Raw genomic sequence first — 19,837 nt, 5'->3', positions numbered from 1 at the left:
GATGGTATACCAGGGTAGTTAGAAATCCCAAAGGTCTGATTTTCAGTACCATCAAAAAATATTGATGCCCTACTTTCTATTAACTCATTGAGAGATGCTGAATTGAGGTGATGTGCCACCAGAGGTCAGTTTTCCACTGGTAGAACAGGCATCTGAGCTGAGAAAGCTAGTGACTGCACGTGGCAGAGATACATTTACAGGACTAGTAAAAAAGAAAAATGCCTCAGTCCCTGTTTGGGAGTATTTGGGTTTAGTCCCTATGATTGCCACACTTAACTTTATCTTGAGATCACTTCTTCCAACCAGCAAAGCAGGTTTTTTAGCCACATGATTTTATTTAACTGTCAGTATGCCATTGGTGTCATCAAGTTCTTTAGCAAGGCATGCTGGATCTATGGAAGAAGGGGCCACTTTATTTCCTACCTAGCAATGATCTATGGGCCATAAGTATTTAATCCCTGCAAGACTTGTCTAAGTAGGCTAATTGCATATTAGACACACAGCATTGTGGGTAAGACATTGTCATGCTACGATGACTCCTATTACTAGAAGCTGAGCTTTAAGTTATTTTTTAAAATTTATTTTTACACCAATACTGTCACATACCAAAGGTATGATGGTATGAAAAAACGGATACGGATTAGCAAAGATACGCCCTGTCCAAGTATTCACAAGATGGAATTACCTATGCGCAGCAACTTTTACGTTTCACCAAGCAGTTGGTCATACCAAAGCATATTCGTTACAAATTTATGCAACTGATATTAATGAACCAACAGATATGATCACAGCTGTTGACAAGAAATCAAAATAAGATTGGGATGGTCCTTTATCACATGCAGAAGGGAGGTAGATTGTCCAGGATTTTAGAAGTGAGATTTCTCCTCTGACAGGGTGAAGAACCGGATGAAGATGATGCCTACCAGGTTCTGTCCACACTGAAGAGGATCAGTGCTTTCCACAAGTAAAGCAATGAGCATGTTTGTGATTACGTGCATGCATGGTTGAATGTAGAATATGTTGTTGTACGTTGTTTTTGGTTTTTTGTATTTAGGTCATGAACTTTAATACATGCATAGTGTCACGTATTTGAATAGGCTATGCTTTGTTTTTGTAAGCTTTTATTATGGGTGATGCGACTGTATTTGGTTTAATAGCCCAAACTTGTATTTATTTATTTTCTTTCTTTCTTTTTCCTCTTCAAGTGCACATGACCTCTCAAAATGGGATCTTTTCACCAGCAACTACAGGTTGCTCAGCACAGGGCTACAAAATGGGGATATGCCTGAGCAGGTATTACAACCGTAATGTGCAACTTTCTCTAATTGTATCAACAATATTCCTGGAACATTAAACCAAAAATATTAACCACTACCTTTAACATTGACGCTCTTCCTTCTCTTTCCGACCATTCCCCCCAGATTGTGATTCATGCAATGCAGTGCACACATTATATCATCTTGTGGCATCTAGCAAAGGTATCAGAAGGCAGCTCCTCAAAGGTATGCATTTGCATTTTACTCATTACTCATGTATTGAGTATTATTTGCGACACTGTGAAATGAGACATAGCTGTGGATGAAAAAAATAAGTCCTGAATAAATAAACTCGCCCTGAAAATGTCTGATGGCTAACACTGAAGTGAAATGTGTTGACTTAATCAAAGCAAATGTCATAGCTTGTTCTGTGCGTTGATTAAATGAGTATATCGTTGGGACTTGGAACTGTGTGATTTAAAAACTTATTCCTACATATTGCTTTCATTTCTTAGCATTCGTGCAAGCAGGCTATGAGAGAGGAAGTTTGGAAAGAATCATTTCTAAAAGCAAAGTTATCATTTATGAAAAAGGAATATTAAAACGAGGAGCTCGTCTCAGCCGAAAGCTGTAAAAGCCAGGAAATCCGAATGGTGACCTCAGAGCTAAGCCTAAAATCTTCAGCTGTATGCTGAGGCAATCCATTTTGTTATAGCCTCTCACTCAATTAAATGTAGTTCTTTAATCCAAATATACAATTTTAGGGAAACTGGCTCTATTAAAGCATTGTGGGGTAACTGTGTCACCAATTAATGTTACTCTGGAGTCACCAACTTGTACAGTTGCTATACAGTAGCTCTGCAATCTACCATTCACTCAGTAGCAAAACTATTGACAGATGCGAGACATTTAGTGTTTGTTTGTTTTTTTAATATACAGTATGCTTAATATTTTGGAAATAAAAACAAACCAGTGGAGTGGCAGAAATAATTCACATCATTTCACAAACCACTTCACAAACCTCAGCATGCAACCTCTTATAAGACAAGGCAACTGGCACATGTGGCACTCCTTTAGGTTTTATAATCATGTTAAATAGCTACACTAGTTAAAAAATAACATTATTAAAGAGTTTTTCTCCTAGGATGTCATGAGCCATAAATGTCTTCTCACATCATAGCATTTTAAGGCACCTTTTGCAAAATCTTTTGCTTTGTACAATAAAGGTCAAATGTGTGATAGAAAATCTTTATAAATGAAGTATTGTGGAGCCGCAGGTATGCTCTGGCCTACAAATCATATTGCCCAGAAGTAAGAGAACAGATTAACCCAACTCACTTTATATGTTGTTTAATAGAAATCACAGCATCATCATTTTGTTTTTTCATGTAAAATTTAAAACACGATGCAAAAATTATCATTATCAAATCGTTGATCTTGTTGCAATATTTGTGAAATTAATTGCATCGAGATTTTTTTCCATATTGTTCAGCTCTACCACCAGTCATTGTAATACTTTTCCGAAACTGTGAAATCTGCTATTGTAATATTCATGTAGCGCTATTAATGATAACAACACTAGTTAACTAGGTACGTTGAAAGGATTGTACTTTGTTAACTTATTTGACGGTTGAACCTCCTTGTTTGTTTTAGGGTGATATGGTGACCTTGAGGAAGCAAATGAGGGCTTTCTGCTTAATTTGTCAGCGCTACCTAAGCAGCGTCAACACAGCAGTCAAAGAGCAGGTGAGATTATGCTGAAAGGACTTCTCCTTCTCTTCCTGACTTTGATCCATGACCAGGCTCAGTGTTTTCTCGGATGCTGAATGATGTTGAGCTTTATTCCAGGCCTTCACCATCCTGTGTGACATGCTGATGATCTTCAGTCACCAAATCATGTCATCGGGACGGGAACAGCTGGAGCCTCTGGTCTTCACACCAGACTCCTCTCTGCAGGCGGAGCTGCTCAGTTTCATCCTGGATCAGGTGTTCATCGACCAGGATGATGACAACAACAGCACAGGTCTGAGTCACTCAACACGCTTTTGTTTACTTACTACACGGAAGCATGAATGTGTTTGGCAGTCAAGGTTGACACCAGCAGGCTGCTATTGCAAGTGTAAGAGATGGACTGTTTTTATTTATTCTATTTTTGATAATTTGTTGTTCTCAGATGGGCAGCAAGATGACGAGGCCAGTAAAATCGAGGCTCTGCACAAACGACGAAATCTGTTAGCAGCATATTGCAAACTCATCATTTACAATGTAGTGGAAATGAACACCGGAGCAGATATATTTAAGCAGTACATGAGGGTATGCTGAACATCCTATTTTATTCATTTAAAATACAAAAAAAAAAAAAAAAAATTGACAGTATTCTTTTTCTGTCCCCTTAGTATTACAACGATTATGGCGACATCATCAAGGAGACGATGAGTAAAACAAGACAAATTGACAAGATACAATGTGCAAAGACACTCATACTGAGCTTGCAACAGGTAAGATTTTCTCCAGTTGCCAACAAACATGCACAATTCAAAAGCTGCATACACTCCTCATCAAAATTTCAAGACGAGAAGAATTTACATTTTGCACTGTTAGATCTTAAGAAGGTTTCTAAGTAGAGCTTCAAATGCAAAAAGAAGAAATGGGAGTGAGACAAAAAAAATTTTGAGTAAGCAATTTATTGCAAACAACCATTAAACTGAAATAGGCTGTTCATCAGCTGATCAAAAGTTTAAGACCACTGCCTTTAAAGGCCCATATCTTTGCAAAAATGTGGATTCAGTGTCATTTTCTGTCGGGTACCCACACTGTCATGACCTCCTGATGGCAAAGGCAAAAAAACATTCTTGTTAATCACCTCAAAAATTTGTTTCGGCATGCTTGATGCCAGTGTTTCCAGGAGGCTAGTGGGAATGTTGCTCCAAGTGATAAAGATGGCTTCACAAAGGGCATCCACTGTCTGGAACTGGTGTCCATTTCTGTAAACTTCCCTTGACATCCAACCCCAAATGTTCTCAATTGGATTTAGATCAGGGGAACACGCAGGATGGTTCAAAAGAGTCATGTTATTTCTCTGGAAGAAGTCCTTTGTCAGGCGGGCATTGTGAATTGCAGCGTTGTCCTGTTGAAAAACCCATTAATATTATCACATTAATTTGCACATATTATCACATTAATTTGCACATGGACTAGAGATTTTTGTTTTTGTAGCTTGGTCATTCTTACCTTGACCTCAAGATGTTTTTGTCCCCTGTGATGAAACCTGGTGAGGGACTAAGAGAATTAGTCCCTCATCAGGAAAATCTCAGTGTAAAATACATGTTGTGTTTTGCAGAAGCTTGAATTAAGTATGTTACCACTTCATTCTCACATTTTCAAAATTACACTTGGTAGCCCAATGGGAGTGTGCCATAATTTATTCACTCTTCCAGTTGTCATGTACAGTATCTTAGATGCTGCTGATGTGATTTGCCAGAAGTCCTTTCCTGTTCCTTAGTTTTTAGATGCATCAGTGGAAATGCTGATTTTTACCACAAAGTTGATCTTAAAACCATACAAATGCTCAGTGTCAGGCTTTGAGGTATCACTTTTTCAAAAGGTTCCTTCATTCTGTCTTCAGATCAACAAGCAAAGAAGTGTTTATTTTCCTCAAAAGTTGCATTAAAAATATATAAAGATAAAACTACAAAGCTAACATTTAGGTTATACACCTGTTTTAATTCTCGCATGAGGCTTAGTCCCTGTCTGTGAACCCACCTGTTGACGAATCTTGTCAAATTTAATTTCAATTTTAAATATATTATTCTGTTTCCTTTTGTAGCTATTCAATGAGATGTTATCTGACCTTGGCTGCAATTTTGACCGCTCTTCATCAGTCTTCTGCAGCATAAAAGAGCTTGCCCGACGTTTCTCATTAACTTTTGGCTTGGATCAGTTGAAGACCAGGGAGGCTATTGCCATGTTACATAAGTAAGTTGTTTGCGTGCAGCTCTGTTTTTCTGGCTGTTATAAATAAGTAAGGCTTTCATTCTTTCATTATTTGTTTCTGTAACTGTTTTAGGGATGGAATTGAGTTTGCTTTCAAAGAGCCCAGCCCTCAAGGAGAGGGGAATCCCCCTCTCAATCTTGCCTTTTTGGATATCCTGAGTGAGTTCTCCAGTAAACTGCTCCGACAGGACAAGAAAACAGTGTAAGTTGAATGTACAAGGTGTGTTCAATATGTGTGTGTTTTTTTTAATTATTATTATTATTAGCTGGTGAGTGTACATTAATTCTTGCTGTCACCCTGACCTTCCACAGTCACATGTACCTGGAGCGATTCATGACCTTTCAGATGGCCCTGCAGCGAGAGGACTGCTGGCTGCCCTCATCTCCTACAGGAACTCCCTGCAGGCCGGAGGAGGGATGACGACACTATGTCTGTCATCAGTGGCATCAGCAGCCGAGGATCCACCATCAGGAGCAAGAAGTCCAAGCCAGCCACCACTAGCAAGAGGAAATTGCCTGAGGGTGAGCAAGCAGATCTAACAGGACACCTTAGCAGTAATGTCGATAGCTAGTAATTGCTTTGTTAAACTATAATGACCGAGTAGCCAGTGCTGCTGCAGAGGAATGATCAGGCTCCAACTGTTGATTTTATGTGGAATTTTACTTTTTACTTGGGATCCTATGTATCCATTGTAGCATCACTTGTTTTAATTACACTGCTCCAAAGTTAGACTAAATTTGGTGAGGGAAAATCTGGCATGCCCATCTTATGGGGCAAAAACCATGCAGGTTTTTGCATACAGTACAAAGTGTTATTTTTGCCTTTTCTAAAATGGTGTATTACTGCATACTGGAGCATAAACAGTCTTGGAGTTACATGAATTGAGTTTGACTGGAAAGCTGAGATTCTTGTGGATCCAATGAGTCCAATTTTATTAATGTGTAATGATGTTAGCCCCCATAGTAGCTATTTCATTGTAGTGAGATAATTTTTTGAAACTTGATGTCACTGTATAAAATCACCTGTTCTAACCTTTAGCATAATCACGGTTTCATCAAACTTTACATTCACAAACTCGAGGATAACTCAAAACAGGAAATCACAATAAATCGTAATATCAAATCACAATACTTGTAGAATCACAATACCCATAGAATTGCAATACATATCAAATCTGCACCCAGGTATCATGATGTATCAAACTAGGAGATAAGCCTATCATCCCAGCCCTAATTTTGCCTCTGATCATAACTTTAAAGTAAAGTAATTTTAAAGTAATTGTGCCTGTATTCAGCTGTCAGTGGGATAAAACTTGAATATTGTTGGACACTTATGAACCCCAGGGAGGCTAAAATTGGATTTATATTACATAGACTGTTAAAAAATAGATGTAAGAAGTGTGATATCACCTACTGGCTTCTTAAGGACACGTTTGAAGGAACATGTGTTGTCATTTTTTTTGTTTTTGGAGCCAGAGCAGTCGCAATGAGGCAAAGGCTAGGGCCAAATCAAATGGGTGAGGTCCATAATTCTTTGATTAGGCCTTGCAATTTTTTTTCAAAAAGTAGACTTGCAGAGAAACGGAAGAGCAGAAGCTTTGGAACATCTGTTAGTCCAGTTAAATGCAGAGCAGACCATATTTGCAGTGTGATACTAGCTAAAACAACATAGACGATTATCTGTATACAATAAGAAAAATTACACTCTCAGCAGAAAACATTGCTGATGCTGATGGTCAGTTCTGGACAGGGCAACAGCAGTTTCTCTGCCATTTAACAGATATGCCCCCAAATTGGTGAGGCATAGGCATTCTGTCAATCAAGGAAAGGGAACAGCAAACAGATTGTCATCGACACTGACATTCCTCGCATGCCCACTGTATTGCCATAAGGTTAATTGCTGTTTTTATTCCCAGCAGAGGAGAACAGCTGCAGCAGCAGTGATGCAGTCTGGATGAACCGTGAGCAGAATGTGCAGACGCCGGTGATGATGCCGTCACCGCACCTCACCTCCACTGTACTGAGGGATTCAAAGAAGCTGAGGCCAGAGGACAGCTACACAGCTGCGTACGCTGTGCCATCAGAGCAGCATCCCCACCAGCCCGTCCCACCCCAGCAGCAGCAACACCACCACCACCAGACTGCAGTGGATTACAAGTAAGAACACCTCTCTACATACGTATTCCTCTGCTTCATTTGAAATAATTATGTACAAATATTGCCGCTGTCATGGGTATTTTGTTCTGATTTTTGCAGTTGGTCTGCACTTTATGAAGGTTTATTAAGTGTTGAACTCTGTCCCGCAGTACCCAGGTTACTTGGATGTTGGCGCAAAGGCAGCAGGCAGAGGCCCGCCAGCAGCAGGAGCGAGTCTGCATGCAGTATGCCAAGATGAGAAACCACATGCAGCAAGCAATGTAAGACCAGTAGAGCTGGGCATTTAATCTACACGTTTAGAATGACTGCTTTTTGGAATAGCATCCAGCCTAATTTAAGTGTGTGAAAATGCACAGTTTATGCATTTCCCTTTTTATTAACAAGTTTCCATATGCTCTTTAGTCGCCGAGGCTCTGGACTCATGGAGGATGATGAAGAGCCAATTGTGGAGGATGTCATGATGTCATCAGAAGACCGCTTAGAGGATCTCAACGAGGGCATGGATTTTGACACGATGGACATAGATCTTGGTAAATACAAAAGAAAGAAAAAGAAAATTAAAGTGTCACTGTGGTAGCTATGTACCTAAAACGGACCAAAAGACAGTGCATGATGTAATACGCAGGGGTAAAGGTGATAAATTCTCAAAACAATATTTATTAATATCAAACATTGTGCAATTTTAATGTCAGTTCACAAACCTCTAGCCTGGTAAATTTTCCATTCATATAAATCATGAAAGTATCAATAATATTTTACAATTTAATAATTCAGATAATGTGTATGTATGCAAGTCATCTGCTTGGGCATTGTTAAATTGTTTAGCATTGCTGCTCGTGTCTGCCTGTGGTGTCAGATGATAAAACTGCAACTTGAGTAAGAATGAATGAAAAGTCATGATCATTTTCTACTTAATTCCAAGATCATATTCCATTGCAAGTGGTTGTAGTTTCCAGTCGCTTTTGTCTTGCATCATTCTGACTGATCTTGTATTTTCTAGCCACCATCAAAGAATCGCAGGGAAAGATCCGAACTAAAGCCAGACTACTTTGATCCATCTTCCATCATGGATGATTCGGTAGGGATTCTTCTCTCCTCTGAATAATATTTGATCTTTTTTTTTTAATTTGATCATCATAGATAATTGTGAGAATTGATGTTGTGTGGTTAATTATAACTTGTTTTTTGGTTAAATTACCCATTGACAGATCATCTAGCCAGAAAATCTTTCATCTTGTGTCTCATTTATAATCTCCTACAAATCAAAAGAGAACAAATGACAAGAGCAGGCGATTAATTAGTTTTGTCTATTGACAATGTGTTTCTTGCTGTAAAACAAGGACAAATATGCGACTTCAGGAAAAACCTGGAAGAACCAGTCTTTTCTTGTTTTATATTACTCAAATGATGACTGTTGGTATTGTTTCCTTATTTATGTATTATGTATTTGATGAGCTGTTGTTTAAAAAAAAAACCCAACTTGAATTGTGGTTGTTCTGTGAGTCTTCCACAAAATAGAAAACACGGGGCGCATAAACTTTAATTTATTTACTTAATGTCCACTTCATGAACAAAAATTTTGTCAGCAGGCTAAAACATACCAGAACTCTTATTTAAAAGATGATTGATTCTAAATGCTCTCAATCTCTTTTCATATCTCTGTAGGTTCTCAATGTTTCAATGTTCTAACAAGAATTGGATGCGTCAACAAGAATGTGTTATCAAAATCCTGCGAGGATGAGACGGGTGACTGTTCTCTGTAAAGAGCTGAATGGAAGTGAATGGACTACTGTAAACTGTAAGTTTGTGAGACACCAATGATTGCCTCTTCCAACACCCTGTTTGTTTAAACTTAAAAAAAGACATTGGGTTTGAATTTTGGTCTATTTTTACACACCAGACTTTTGCCACATTGCAGGAAAAACGGTTCTAGGTTCAGGCCGCTGCCCTAAAAACAAGAGCAGCGTTAGTTTGTGGTAAACTGAATCCCTTGTTGTCAGTGGCGGATACGAACAAGCTGTTTTGATTCGCAAAAGAGTCAATAGAGACACTTGTTCTCCATTATGTGCCAAGTGCCTGGTGAAGGAAAAATGACTGAGATTCATATTATTAATATATATCAGTAACATTTTTCATTGAGTAGACAAGAATTGTCTGATGTAAATACATAGTGGCCATTATACTTTTAAAACTAGAATTTGGCATGGCATGTAGCCTTATATCAAAACATGTACACAGTAAAATATAATGTGAAATGGCGTCTCATATTGTTGAAAGGCCTTGCCGCAAATATGATATACGGCATCCTCAGATTTCTCTGTGATGGTATTTTTTAGAGATTTTTGTGTTCTGCTTTTATACCTTATAGATGACTTTGATTTATAGATATTTTGTAATGACAATCAGATGTAAATTAATGGTTTCTAATCATGTTATTTCACATAGATGCATAAATAATCCTTTGTAATGGAAATTATAATGTTACTATAGATAGGGCCTGAAGTTTATATTTCCTTTTGATCTTTCTAGACCTAATGGGTGAACCAGTAATGCTCAGATACAATTTGACAAATTGACAGCTGCATTTAAATTTAATTTTGAATAAGCTGGAGCATTCACAGTGTCATGCATTCAGATTTCACACACAAAACCTTAAAAACATATCTCTTTGCTCTCCTGTATCTTAACTATTTTTCTCCACTGTATAATATCTAATAAAGCAGAAATGCCATAAATGAAATCTTTAAAAAGAAAGGATTTGAGAAAGGATTGAATAAGGTTTTTTTTTCAGTGTTTGTGAATGTGCAGAGGATTTTTTTCCCTTTTTTTTTTTTTTTTTTTCAGAAAGCCAATTTATTTGGTGTACCAATGTTGTGTGCATAAGAGAGACATAGTTATTAAAAATTGGAAAAATTTTAGAAGTATTTAGTCAGCCATTATAGTACCAGAATTGTATCTTATACAATTATAAATGTGTAATATATTGTGAATTGGTGCTCATTTTATATTTGCATTTTTTGTTTGTTTGAAATTCATTTTAGGGAATACATAGAATGTAATTATTTGAAGTTAACCTACTAATTTGCAGATATACATAAATTTTGTTTGTCTTTTTATGGGTTATTGTGATATTTCTTTACCTCTGTGTAATGGACTGGTTGGCAGATTCTTTCCAAGATTTTGTGGAAAAAGATGTATTCATACTGTAATTAGAAACAAAAACTCAAATTTCTCAGAATCTTACTAGAAACTGGAGAAACAGATCATATGGCCTATAACTTTGTCATATACATATTAACTATTGTTAGGCAGTTAAGAAAAAATGTATCTTAGAATTGCCTGTAAATTTACATTAATCATTTAATTTTGAATCTTTTCTGTTTTGCATCGAACTGCTGAAAACATGCATACATCTGTATGTTTACACACACCTATATTTAAATATTTGTGTATATAAATTTGTGTTTTTATTCTATTTACAAAGTGCCCATTGCATCATTTATGGTTTATATTTATGTCTGGAGATGTAACTTTTTGAACAGAATAAACCCCTGAAATTGTGTGATGGTTTTAAGAACACGGCTGCTAATCTGTACATCCAGTTTCAAGTGTACAGATGAAACTGAATTTGATTTGATCACATAGTTTTACACAGAATTTATTTTTTAGACATGCTTCTAATATCAATTTAACCAAATGTAGGACTTTTGTTTTGAACTCCTTCTCAAGTACACTCATGTATATGTTCAGCCATCTGTAATAATCCGTATCATTCATTGTAATATGAGCAAAGAACACATTTAACAGAAAAATGGTTGTGGATTTTCCCCAAAATGAAATCTTCATGGGAAACTTTTCCATTTGGGAGGTGCTTGAAATAATGTCAGTTAGGTAAGTTAGAAAAACATTGTTTTCAGGTAGTTAATATGGTTCAGCTTCATATAATCTAAAATAATTAATAGTTTTCATAGGTTTCCCGGGGAATAATATAATATTGACTCACACCAAGAACTGAAACTTAAGGTGCACCACACATGAGCAGTGAGGCAAAACTTCTAAACCTGTCCACTATCAGACAAGACTTTCTGGCAGACAAGATAAGAACCAACCCCAACAAGCCCTAATTCAACTTAAACAAACAAAGAGGATGCACTGAAAATATTTAGTACCTTGATTTAAAAATCTGCAGACACTGACTTATTTGCAAATGGGCTGATGGCTGTGAGTGTATAATACAGCCATATGCAGCATAAGCAGGTCACTGAGTTGCATAGCATATTATTATTATTGTCGTTATTTTTTTTTTTTTTTTTTTTCAAATTAAATTAAACGATCCAAGTTCTGTGCTTGTGGTTCTCTCAGGCAGTGATTCGGACTTCAACTCCTCCAACTCCAGCCAGAACACCGAGTACACACTACAATTAACAAAGCCTTTGTCACAGGCAGCCCTCGGTGTCCCACGATGCAATAGTAAGCTAGGAGCTAGCTACCACATTTGACCCTGTGCCATGATGAACTAGACATCCGGGCTGTGTGTATGGAAGATGGCGACACTTATCCTCCCTGGTGATTGGATCAAAAACTGGGAAAAATCGGGAAAACACGAGTTGTAAGTAGTTATATCCCGCAATAACGCGTAGGAGCCTGTATTGGTTAAAGAGTTGTACACTGATTATAATAATTTGATTACCAACCAACGTCAGCCTCACTGACAGTTTGCTAACTGTTAGGGCTAATGCAAGAGCTAATCTTAGCTTAAAAAACACATCGAATGGCCTGCTACGTTGCTAGCCATGTCATTACTTAACTTTATTGGAAACCATCAGTTCATATAGTCAGGGTTTGGACTGAAACTGGTCAACTTGCTTTCCAGTGTTCGTGTTAGCTCATGTTAGCAATCTGCATGCTAACAGCTTAGCTTCCTTAGCTAGCTAACGCTCCCACGTTAGCTAGCAAGCTATTTGTAACATGATGCTAACCAAGCTAAGTGGCTAGGTTGGTCTCAAGCAGTGCGTTCTCTAGTTGTTAAACTGGCCCAGGCGTGTGTCACCCTGAAGTCAATATTGGCGGCAGTCCACAGTAACATGTTTAACCAGTAGCATGCAGCAGCGCATCCGCAGTTGGTTGCTAACCGATAATGCCTCTTCGCCAATGTCGGCTAGCCGACGGAGGGAAACGGCTGAAACTAACATGTTGCTGCATCTGTGGCAGAGGTATCATCGACTGCTTGGTTGACACTCTTATTGGCTTGGCATGGAGACACAGGCAATTAATTTACTGTAAATATGTTCTCATTAAGATGGCATGGGGTATAGCATAGGGTCTGTGCGGCTCAGACCCTTTGCCGCTGATATTAACTGTTAGCTGCTTTCACATTAACGTTAGCCAGTTTCTGTGTGATATTGTCGGTGGTCCACACGGGGTGCACATTTTACTACACATAATGGACACGTTGGTGCTAACTGGTAATATTTGATAAGAGATACACAGCACCCTTGGCATCAGCATAACTAGCCAGAAAAGATGAGCCCACCAACCGCGCCAGTGAAGCTAGCTAACCAGCTAAGCCCAGTTCCCAGGTAACGCTGCTAACCACGTAGCTAACGGTATGCCGTTGCCGAAACAACATCTGCACTTGCATATGCAGAGCGAAAATTAGATCGTGTAATGCTTTAGAGGTTAAAATACATCGTGTAATTAAGGCTTTACTCTTTTTCTTGAGCGCTGTGCTAAGGTGTAGTTGGCCGGTGGGCTCATCCGCAACGCTAGCTGCTTTTTTCATTCGTTTCAGGCCCTTGCATTTTTAAGAAAGGCCTGCAGTGAGACCCATCTAATTTACAGTCACACTTACAGAGTCATTTCATGTCTGATATGTAGGACTTTGACAACAAAATTGCAACAAATTATCAAGTTGGCACATTTTCTCGTCAGTCCCACACCAATAGACATTACATGTACAGTAACACTGGGTCTCAGTTTCCTTATACAGATGCCTCCCAGGCGTTGACTGTAAAACAGCTCACATGTATGCTGGCTGCAGCACAAAACAGAATTAAAACCCAAGTTAAACCAGCAACATTCTGAGGTGATTAACAAAGCTACAAAGGAGAAAATCACCTCAGTGGCTTTGTTCATTAAAATCTGTTTCCCTTCCTACTTAAAGCAGCCTATTAAATAATTATATAACAGATACATGCAGGAGGCAGGGTGGCACAATGTGTGCTGGACCCTTCCTTCAGCTGGAGTGTCTGGGTTAAAGCCCCCCTGTCAGCCGTCCCTACTGAATCCTTACTAGCAGCAAGGATGCTGTCCCGTAGCACTCTGACACCCCTGTGTGTAAGTCAGTAAGTGAATACAGTTTTTCTGTGGAGGGCAATAAATTACTTCATTATTATTATATTGTCGTTGTTGTAGTTTTGGATTCATAAAATACTTATTCAGTGGCTATTAATACAGCTGTGGGCAGGTGGGGCCTTCTGCAGCTGAAGTCTTTTCACTTCTGATAGTGGAATTGTCTGAATCATCCAGGCCAGTGTGAGTTAATTTATATGGTTTGTATTTTTGGTCAAGGAAACGGAAATGGGCCGCCAGCCTCTTTACATGGAAGTCAGGCTAGCCATATGTGATTTTCAAGTTAAGTTTATACGGAGGACATGTTAAAGAGAGACCTGAGGCAGTGGGCTGCCCCACTGAGGAATGTTTTCCTGCAGGTTTTTTGAATTGTTCATCCGTTTATGTCTAGGCTCTTCAGGGAGTTACACTTCTCCTTTTTAAGGTGGTATAAACTGCAGTCTCTAGTTTGGAGACCAGTCAAGAGTATAAAGCCCTTTTTTTCAGTCTACACTGCTGTTGCCATTGGCAGATGTGTGCAAGCAGTTGGTTCATTTTGAAAGTCCTGGAAAAATAATGTAGCCAAGCCACTAAGATGTGAGAAAAATGGTGTATAATTTCTCAGTCCCTGTCGCACTGAACAACCATTAAACACCCATTTTTCCATTGGCACTTTTGGCCACACCAAGGCAAACCATGCCACGCTGATTGGCATTTCCATTACCAGTTTTAAATGCACCACGTCGTACACAAGATGGACAGTCTATAGAGTCAGGCTAAAGCACACCAGACCCACCTCCAGTGGGTACGGTAATGTCAGATGGGTTGTTGACCGAGCTTGCCCTCCTCTTCTAGATCTATGTCGTCGACCTGTCTCCATTTTTCAAGCAGTATGCGGTGGATGCCAACCAAAATCATAACAACAGCCTGAAAATCATGACAATAAGTAGCTGGCTACCAACAGCATTGCCCAGTGCAATAGTGCAAAAACCATGCTGAAGAGGGTGCTGCTTTTAAACATCATCGACTCAAGACAAGTACACTCATTAGTTAAAGACACACCTTCATGCGGGCCAGCACTGGTTAATGGGTCCTGTCTAGATCTTAACCCTAGATTCATAGAACTACGTTCAAACTCTCACAAGTGCATAAAGGTTTGGTTCTAGAGATGGGTTAGGTTAGATCATAGTCAAACACTACTCAGGCTGATTCCAGTGTAATAGTGTGCCAGAGTTTCACAAATCTATTGTTACCTTCTAGACAAGATTGTTGAAATGGAAATGCAAATCCCAGCTGTGCTGGGCTGATGTGCTAAGTCAAACCGGGTTGAGCCAAGCCAGCATGTGTATGAAAAAAGGCCTATTTGCGCATCATTGACAGCTGTGCTGGCATTGCTGATATCCATTGTATCTCCTGTAAAGTTAAAAGTAATGCTTTGTTGTTGATCAGCTCTATTTCTGTTACAGTTCATATCAGCAATAGTTTGTTTTAGCTAATCATATTGCTGGACAGATGATAAAGGATGTCTTGTCACAGTCATCCAAAAGTAAGGGAGCACCATCTAATGGCCCAAAACTTCACTATCTTTCTGTTTTTCTTCTCTGTGTTAAGGTTCAGCTCTCTTTCCTCTGACTGTTTACTTTAACTTCCACTCCAGAGTCACAGAGTTATCAGCAACTCTCTTACCATAACTCATCTTATTCGGTATTTGGTTGTTACTGTGGCTGAGAAGTTGAGCTTTTCAAATTCTTTGTGGCTCTGTACGCCTCTTTAGTTAATTCAGAACTGTGTGTATGTTGCTCTGTCAAGACTGTCTACCCGAAGCAACATTGCTCTTGGCTTTATAGCTAGCCACTACACCAAGCAGCCTCCATCACAGCAAAGCCTTGCAATACACATTCTCTGAGTCTAAAAAGCCGGGGGCCAGTACAAGGGCCCTAGAGACTGTGTGGAAAATCTAAAAACATACATCTAGGCACAAATCAACATATGATTGTGTTGGCAGTAGTTTGTGTTTGTGTTTTCACCGTATCCGATCTGGCTCATATCTTATCTAAAGTCTGATTGAGATACACCTTGAGATGAACTTTTATTAATCAACCTGTGAATGCTACTGGCCCTCAAAACGGAGTGTCTGTCTATTTGTTTTCTCCTGCTCACAATCTAACCAATGAAGTGAGCTAGACAACTACATGGAGTTTGTGCAAACAGTGAAAACAAACAGTAAACACAGTAATTTATTTAGATGCATTGGGGCTCTGAATAATATCAGAATATCCCAGGCTTCTCACAGCCTGGATTAGAGTTTTACTGTGGTATTGTAAATGAGATGTGATGTTGATATGGTATTATACTCCTATATTGAATACATCACCATCCTAAATATTAAGAGAATATTAATGTGCATTGAGGGTTGTAATTATGAGTCATACATAGCTCTTTAACAGAATAAGTAAATAATAATTAAATATAATAAGTAAATCCTGTGAAGTTGTTTTGAATGTTACATTTAATGAGCTCCCACAATGTGGTTTCTTATGTCTGAATAGTTTTACTGACCAGATTGTTTTTTCTTCTTAGTGTACAACTGTGCAAGGAACTCACAGAGAAAACAGATCATGGCAGTGAGGTTAGAGGTAAGTTTCAAAACAGCCCTCAGTTCTTCAGAACCATTACTATGTATGCTGTCAAGACGGATTTTTCTTTTTTGTCATTTTTGGGTGTTACTGTCACATGTTCTGCAACTTTTGAAAGACTGTCCCCTGCATTATTTTGGTTCCCTGTTACTTAATCTCAACTACAAATACAATTAATCTTTGCTTACTCTGTCATTTTGGGAATAGAGGTAAGGTAGAGGTTCAGAACAATGATATGTCTGGGACACTGAAACGTGGTGACATACAGAGAGATCAGATTCATAGCTACCATCGTTTTTTAGAAAGAATTCCACTTACAATGTATGCTGGCACAACAGTGAGATTCAAATGCCCAATTGTCAGTATGTTTTGTGTTACTGCATTTATTATTTGTTATTCTTGTTTGTAACGCATCAGTTTTGGTGAAAATTGACAACATTTTGCCATACAATATCAAGAATTCGTTTTCGCATTTTACCTTGAAAAATAAGTACAGGACTTGATGAAACAGAAGAATTTTTTTTTTGTGAGTTAACCTGTCTGTCAGTATTTCAAAAGTTGCTTTTACCCCAAGATCAATTGAGTGTTTATGTCCTCTGTTCATCCAGATATCCAGGCTGCCTTATACGAGCTCTGCTGGCAAGTTGTACAAGGGAACCTGAAGTTGGATCTTGCTGCTAGCGTCCTTGGAGACATGATGGTACAAGTGTTGAACAGTGTTTTTTTTTCTGCTTTGTAGAGTTAAACATGCACTAACAATGGGTGCTTCTGTCACTGCAATCAGTACTGCAGCAACAGAAAAAGGTCCATTCAAAGCATTTGTTTACATTGTTGCTGAAGTCTGAAGTTTTACCACATTTTCGAATTGGAGGTCAGAGACCAAAATAATCCAAGTAATCCAACAAGACCTTGGTTAGAATGAAAGTATCCCTTATTTCCATTCCAAAAATGCATTTTTCCCTTAACTTTGGTTTTGTAAACAAAGCTGCAGTGAACCAAGGCTATTTTAAAGAAGGCATAGATACGGTCTCTGACCACACGGTAGCTATGGGGTACGACACAAGTTTACAAGCCTACATTGCGGTCCAGAGGTGAAAAACGCAATTATTGCTGGCTACCCGTCGTATTCGTGGTCGGAACAAACGGTGAGTATGTTTAGCTTTACGTTTATAGCGATCGCTGCTCCCGTTTGAGTCTGTAAGTCCGCCCACCAATGACGCGGTGGGCTGCGTCATCGGTTCTTTCTCTGGTTTAGCCCCTGCTCGGAGTCGATGCTTGCCTAGCACCAGTTTGGAACCAGTTTGGCCCCTGCTTGGGCGGTGGAAAACCAAAAAACTGGTGCCAAGTCAGGTACCGGCTCCGAACCAGCCCTGGTGGAAAAGGGGTATGTGATCGCGCACTATCTATTGAGCCTTCGTGCATGTGCGGACCAAATTTTACTGCACAAGTGTTGTACCCCAATACTGTGACACAATATGTCCCCTCCTTCATTTTAGCCATTTTAGCCATTTTTCATGGCTTGGCAAAGGCATGGCTGTCTTTGAGTTTACAAACTGAATTTAAGCTCTCAACACCCTCTAGTGGTCATAAAAATACTTCTTTACAACAACTTTCAATTTTGTTGTCAAAAAAGTGACTCAATCATATTGCTTCAAATTCATTTCTTATCTCAGTAAAATCCAAATGAGTATGTTTTCAACCACCTTTCCGTGCATTTCACATTATGTCTGGGTTCCATCATGCTTTGACGCTATACACAGAACATGGTGCTTGTTGCAATGATTGTTCATGAAAACTGCTCGCGATTGTGTATAATTTCACATTTTACCATGTGTATCACAACTGTCACTGCAAATACAGTCTTTGGTTATGTAATTGGGTGTAAATACAGTGAATACATTAGAGGTTAATCATTAAACTCACAGGCACGCTTAACAGGGTGAGAGTTGGTAAGGCTGTGGCAGCAGGCATTTTCCCTATTTATAAACCGGGACTACCGCCTCAGTTTTACTACTTGTGTTATTTTGGCAGTACAGCCCCCTTCTGATTATTGTGTGAAAATGACATGTCATTGTTCATATCACGTGAAAAGGCCGTGTTTTTCTCTGTATTCATTTATCAGTGGTGTGCCACCACAGCAAGGAAACTACCACCACTGTAAGAGAAAATGTGAAATAAGAAATTAACATTGTAATTTAGCTTCGCTGTTATCTAAAACTAAACTAAGTGTAGTCCAGATCCCTTAAAAGTAAAGCAGTGCATTTTCAACACTAGAACCTCAACTTTAAATGTAACTTGGATGCAAACAGCTGCATATATGGAACAAAACTACAATTCTTGCCCATAGCACCACAGCTGTATTAAAATCACAGAGGAAACACTGGAACGTCAGCTCAATACGTCCTGATCTCACACTGCAGTCTGGCGTCCTGATCATTTTCAAACATGTTTGTTTTTGTTGTTGTCCTTAGTTACCCTGGTTATAAAGAGTAGAGCCATTTGTCTCATTGGCCAGTTAGATTGATATATTATACGTTGCCCAGCAGTGATAACAAAAAGTGGATTCAGATCTAGCAACTTAACCTCAGCATTCTTTGCCCTTTTGATATCTTGCATTTGAATGTGAATGGGGATGGATGGATGTTAAATATATGCAACACTTCGTTTATATATTGATTTTCATTGGTTTTCTTACAGGCCACTGCAGACAATAAGGCCAATACAGTGTTTCTTTCCACAGCAGTAGTCACAGCCACAGTAACATTATGAATCACCTCCTATTATCACGCAACAGATTTTGTCCTGTTGCCTGTGAGTTTTGATTACAGGCTATTGTCTCTACAGTATGCTTTTTTAAGCTGGTTGGTCTTTTTATTGCACTTACTATTGCTTAGATAAAACAGTTTGTTTATCAGGCTGTTGGTTTACCACATACTCTTCAATTTGTCCAACTTAAATTAACTCTCTAGTAATAGAACTTTTTTGTTTCATTCTCAGGAACTCCGAGATGACATGCCATCCATTTTAGCAGATGTTTTCAGTATACTCGGTAAATATAACTTTATGTTATACATTTTACATTTTGTAGCTCTTTGGAACAGTGTTACGTATAAATTTGTTATGTACCTATGAAAGTCGTAAATGTTTCTGAAATATTAAACCTCTAGATGAGTAGCATTCTATTCACGCAAAGCATGTAAATGTGTTTGTTAAAGTAACAGCATTCATTCAAAAAGTTTTTTTTTTTTAAAGCAGTGTACCCATGATAACTTAATGGTTGTTAATAAACTTAGTATATTTTCATCGTTCTGAGCTAATTTTTAAAATATTTTTCACAGATATAGAGACAGGTGCACTGGAAGAAAAAAACAAACGTGACCATTACACACAGCTGGTGGGAGCGTGTTTGGTAAGAATCATCTTGATTAACAACAGCTTGTAAGCTGATGCCAGAAACCACAGTTT

The 19,837-nt window shown here is 38.6% G+C and overlaps 2 protein-coding genes across 4 annotated transcripts in view; both read left to right on the top strand.

Moving 5' to 3' along the window:
- LOC115371691 (cohesin subunit SA-2) overlaps nucleotides 1–10,967 on the top strand; it is a 30,130-nt gene extending 19,163 nt beyond the window's left edge. Inside the window, 17 exon segments of the mRNA XM_074933730.1 lie at nucleotides 894–964; nucleotides 1,206–1,293; nucleotides 1,422–1,502; nucleotides 2,910–3,002; nucleotides 3,105–3,279; nucleotides 3,430–3,569; nucleotides 3,653–3,754; nucleotides 5,083–5,231; nucleotides 5,323–5,451; nucleotides 5,562–5,626; nucleotides 5,629–5,663; nucleotides 5,666–5,771; nucleotides 7,166–7,406; nucleotides 7,556–7,666; nucleotides 7,809–7,934; nucleotides 8,406–8,484; nucleotides 9,072–10,967. Of these exon segments, the coding sequence (XP_074789831.1) occupies nucleotides 894–964; nucleotides 1,206–1,293; nucleotides 1,422–1,502; nucleotides 2,910–3,002; nucleotides 3,105–3,279; nucleotides 3,430–3,569; nucleotides 3,653–3,754; nucleotides 5,083–5,231; nucleotides 5,323–5,451; nucleotides 5,562–5,626; nucleotides 5,629–5,663; nucleotides 5,666–5,771; nucleotides 7,166–7,406; nucleotides 7,556–7,666; nucleotides 7,809–7,934; nucleotides 8,406–8,484; nucleotides 9,072–9,095 (1,815 nt within the window). The 3' untranslated portion in view covers nucleotides 9,096–10,967.
- Nucleotides 10,968–11,856: 889 nt separating this feature from the next.
- thoc2 (THO complex 2) overlaps nucleotides 11,857–19,837 on the top strand; it is a 42,791-nt gene continuing 34,810 nt past the window's right edge. For 2 of the 3 annotated variants that reach the window (XM_030068557.1, XM_030068556.1), the window contains exons 1-5: nucleotides 11,857–12,015; nucleotides 16,317–16,372; nucleotides 16,981–17,072; nucleotides 19,370–19,421; nucleotides 19,711–19,781. In XM_030068557.1, the coding sequence (XP_029924417.1) occupies nucleotides 11,951–12,015; nucleotides 16,317–16,372; nucleotides 16,981–17,072; nucleotides 19,370–19,421; nucleotides 19,711–19,781 (336 nt within the window). In that variant the 5' untranslated portion in view covers nucleotides 11,857–11,950. The remainder of the gene's footprint in view (nucleotides 12,016–16,316; nucleotides 16,373–16,980; nucleotides 17,073–19,369; nucleotides 19,422–19,710; nucleotides 19,782–19,837) is intronic. The other variant, XM_030068559.1, reaches the window with a different exon arrangement.

Source organism: Myripristis murdjan, chromosome 14 (genome assembly GCF_902150065.1).
Source record: "Myripristis murdjan chromosome 14, fMyrMur1.1, whole genome shotgun sequence".
Classification (NCBI taxonomy): Eukaryota; Metazoa; Chordata; class Actinopteri; order Holocentriformes; family Holocentridae; genus Myripristis; species Myripristis murdjan.
This window is presented reverse-complemented; position numbering and strand designations above follow the sequence as displayed.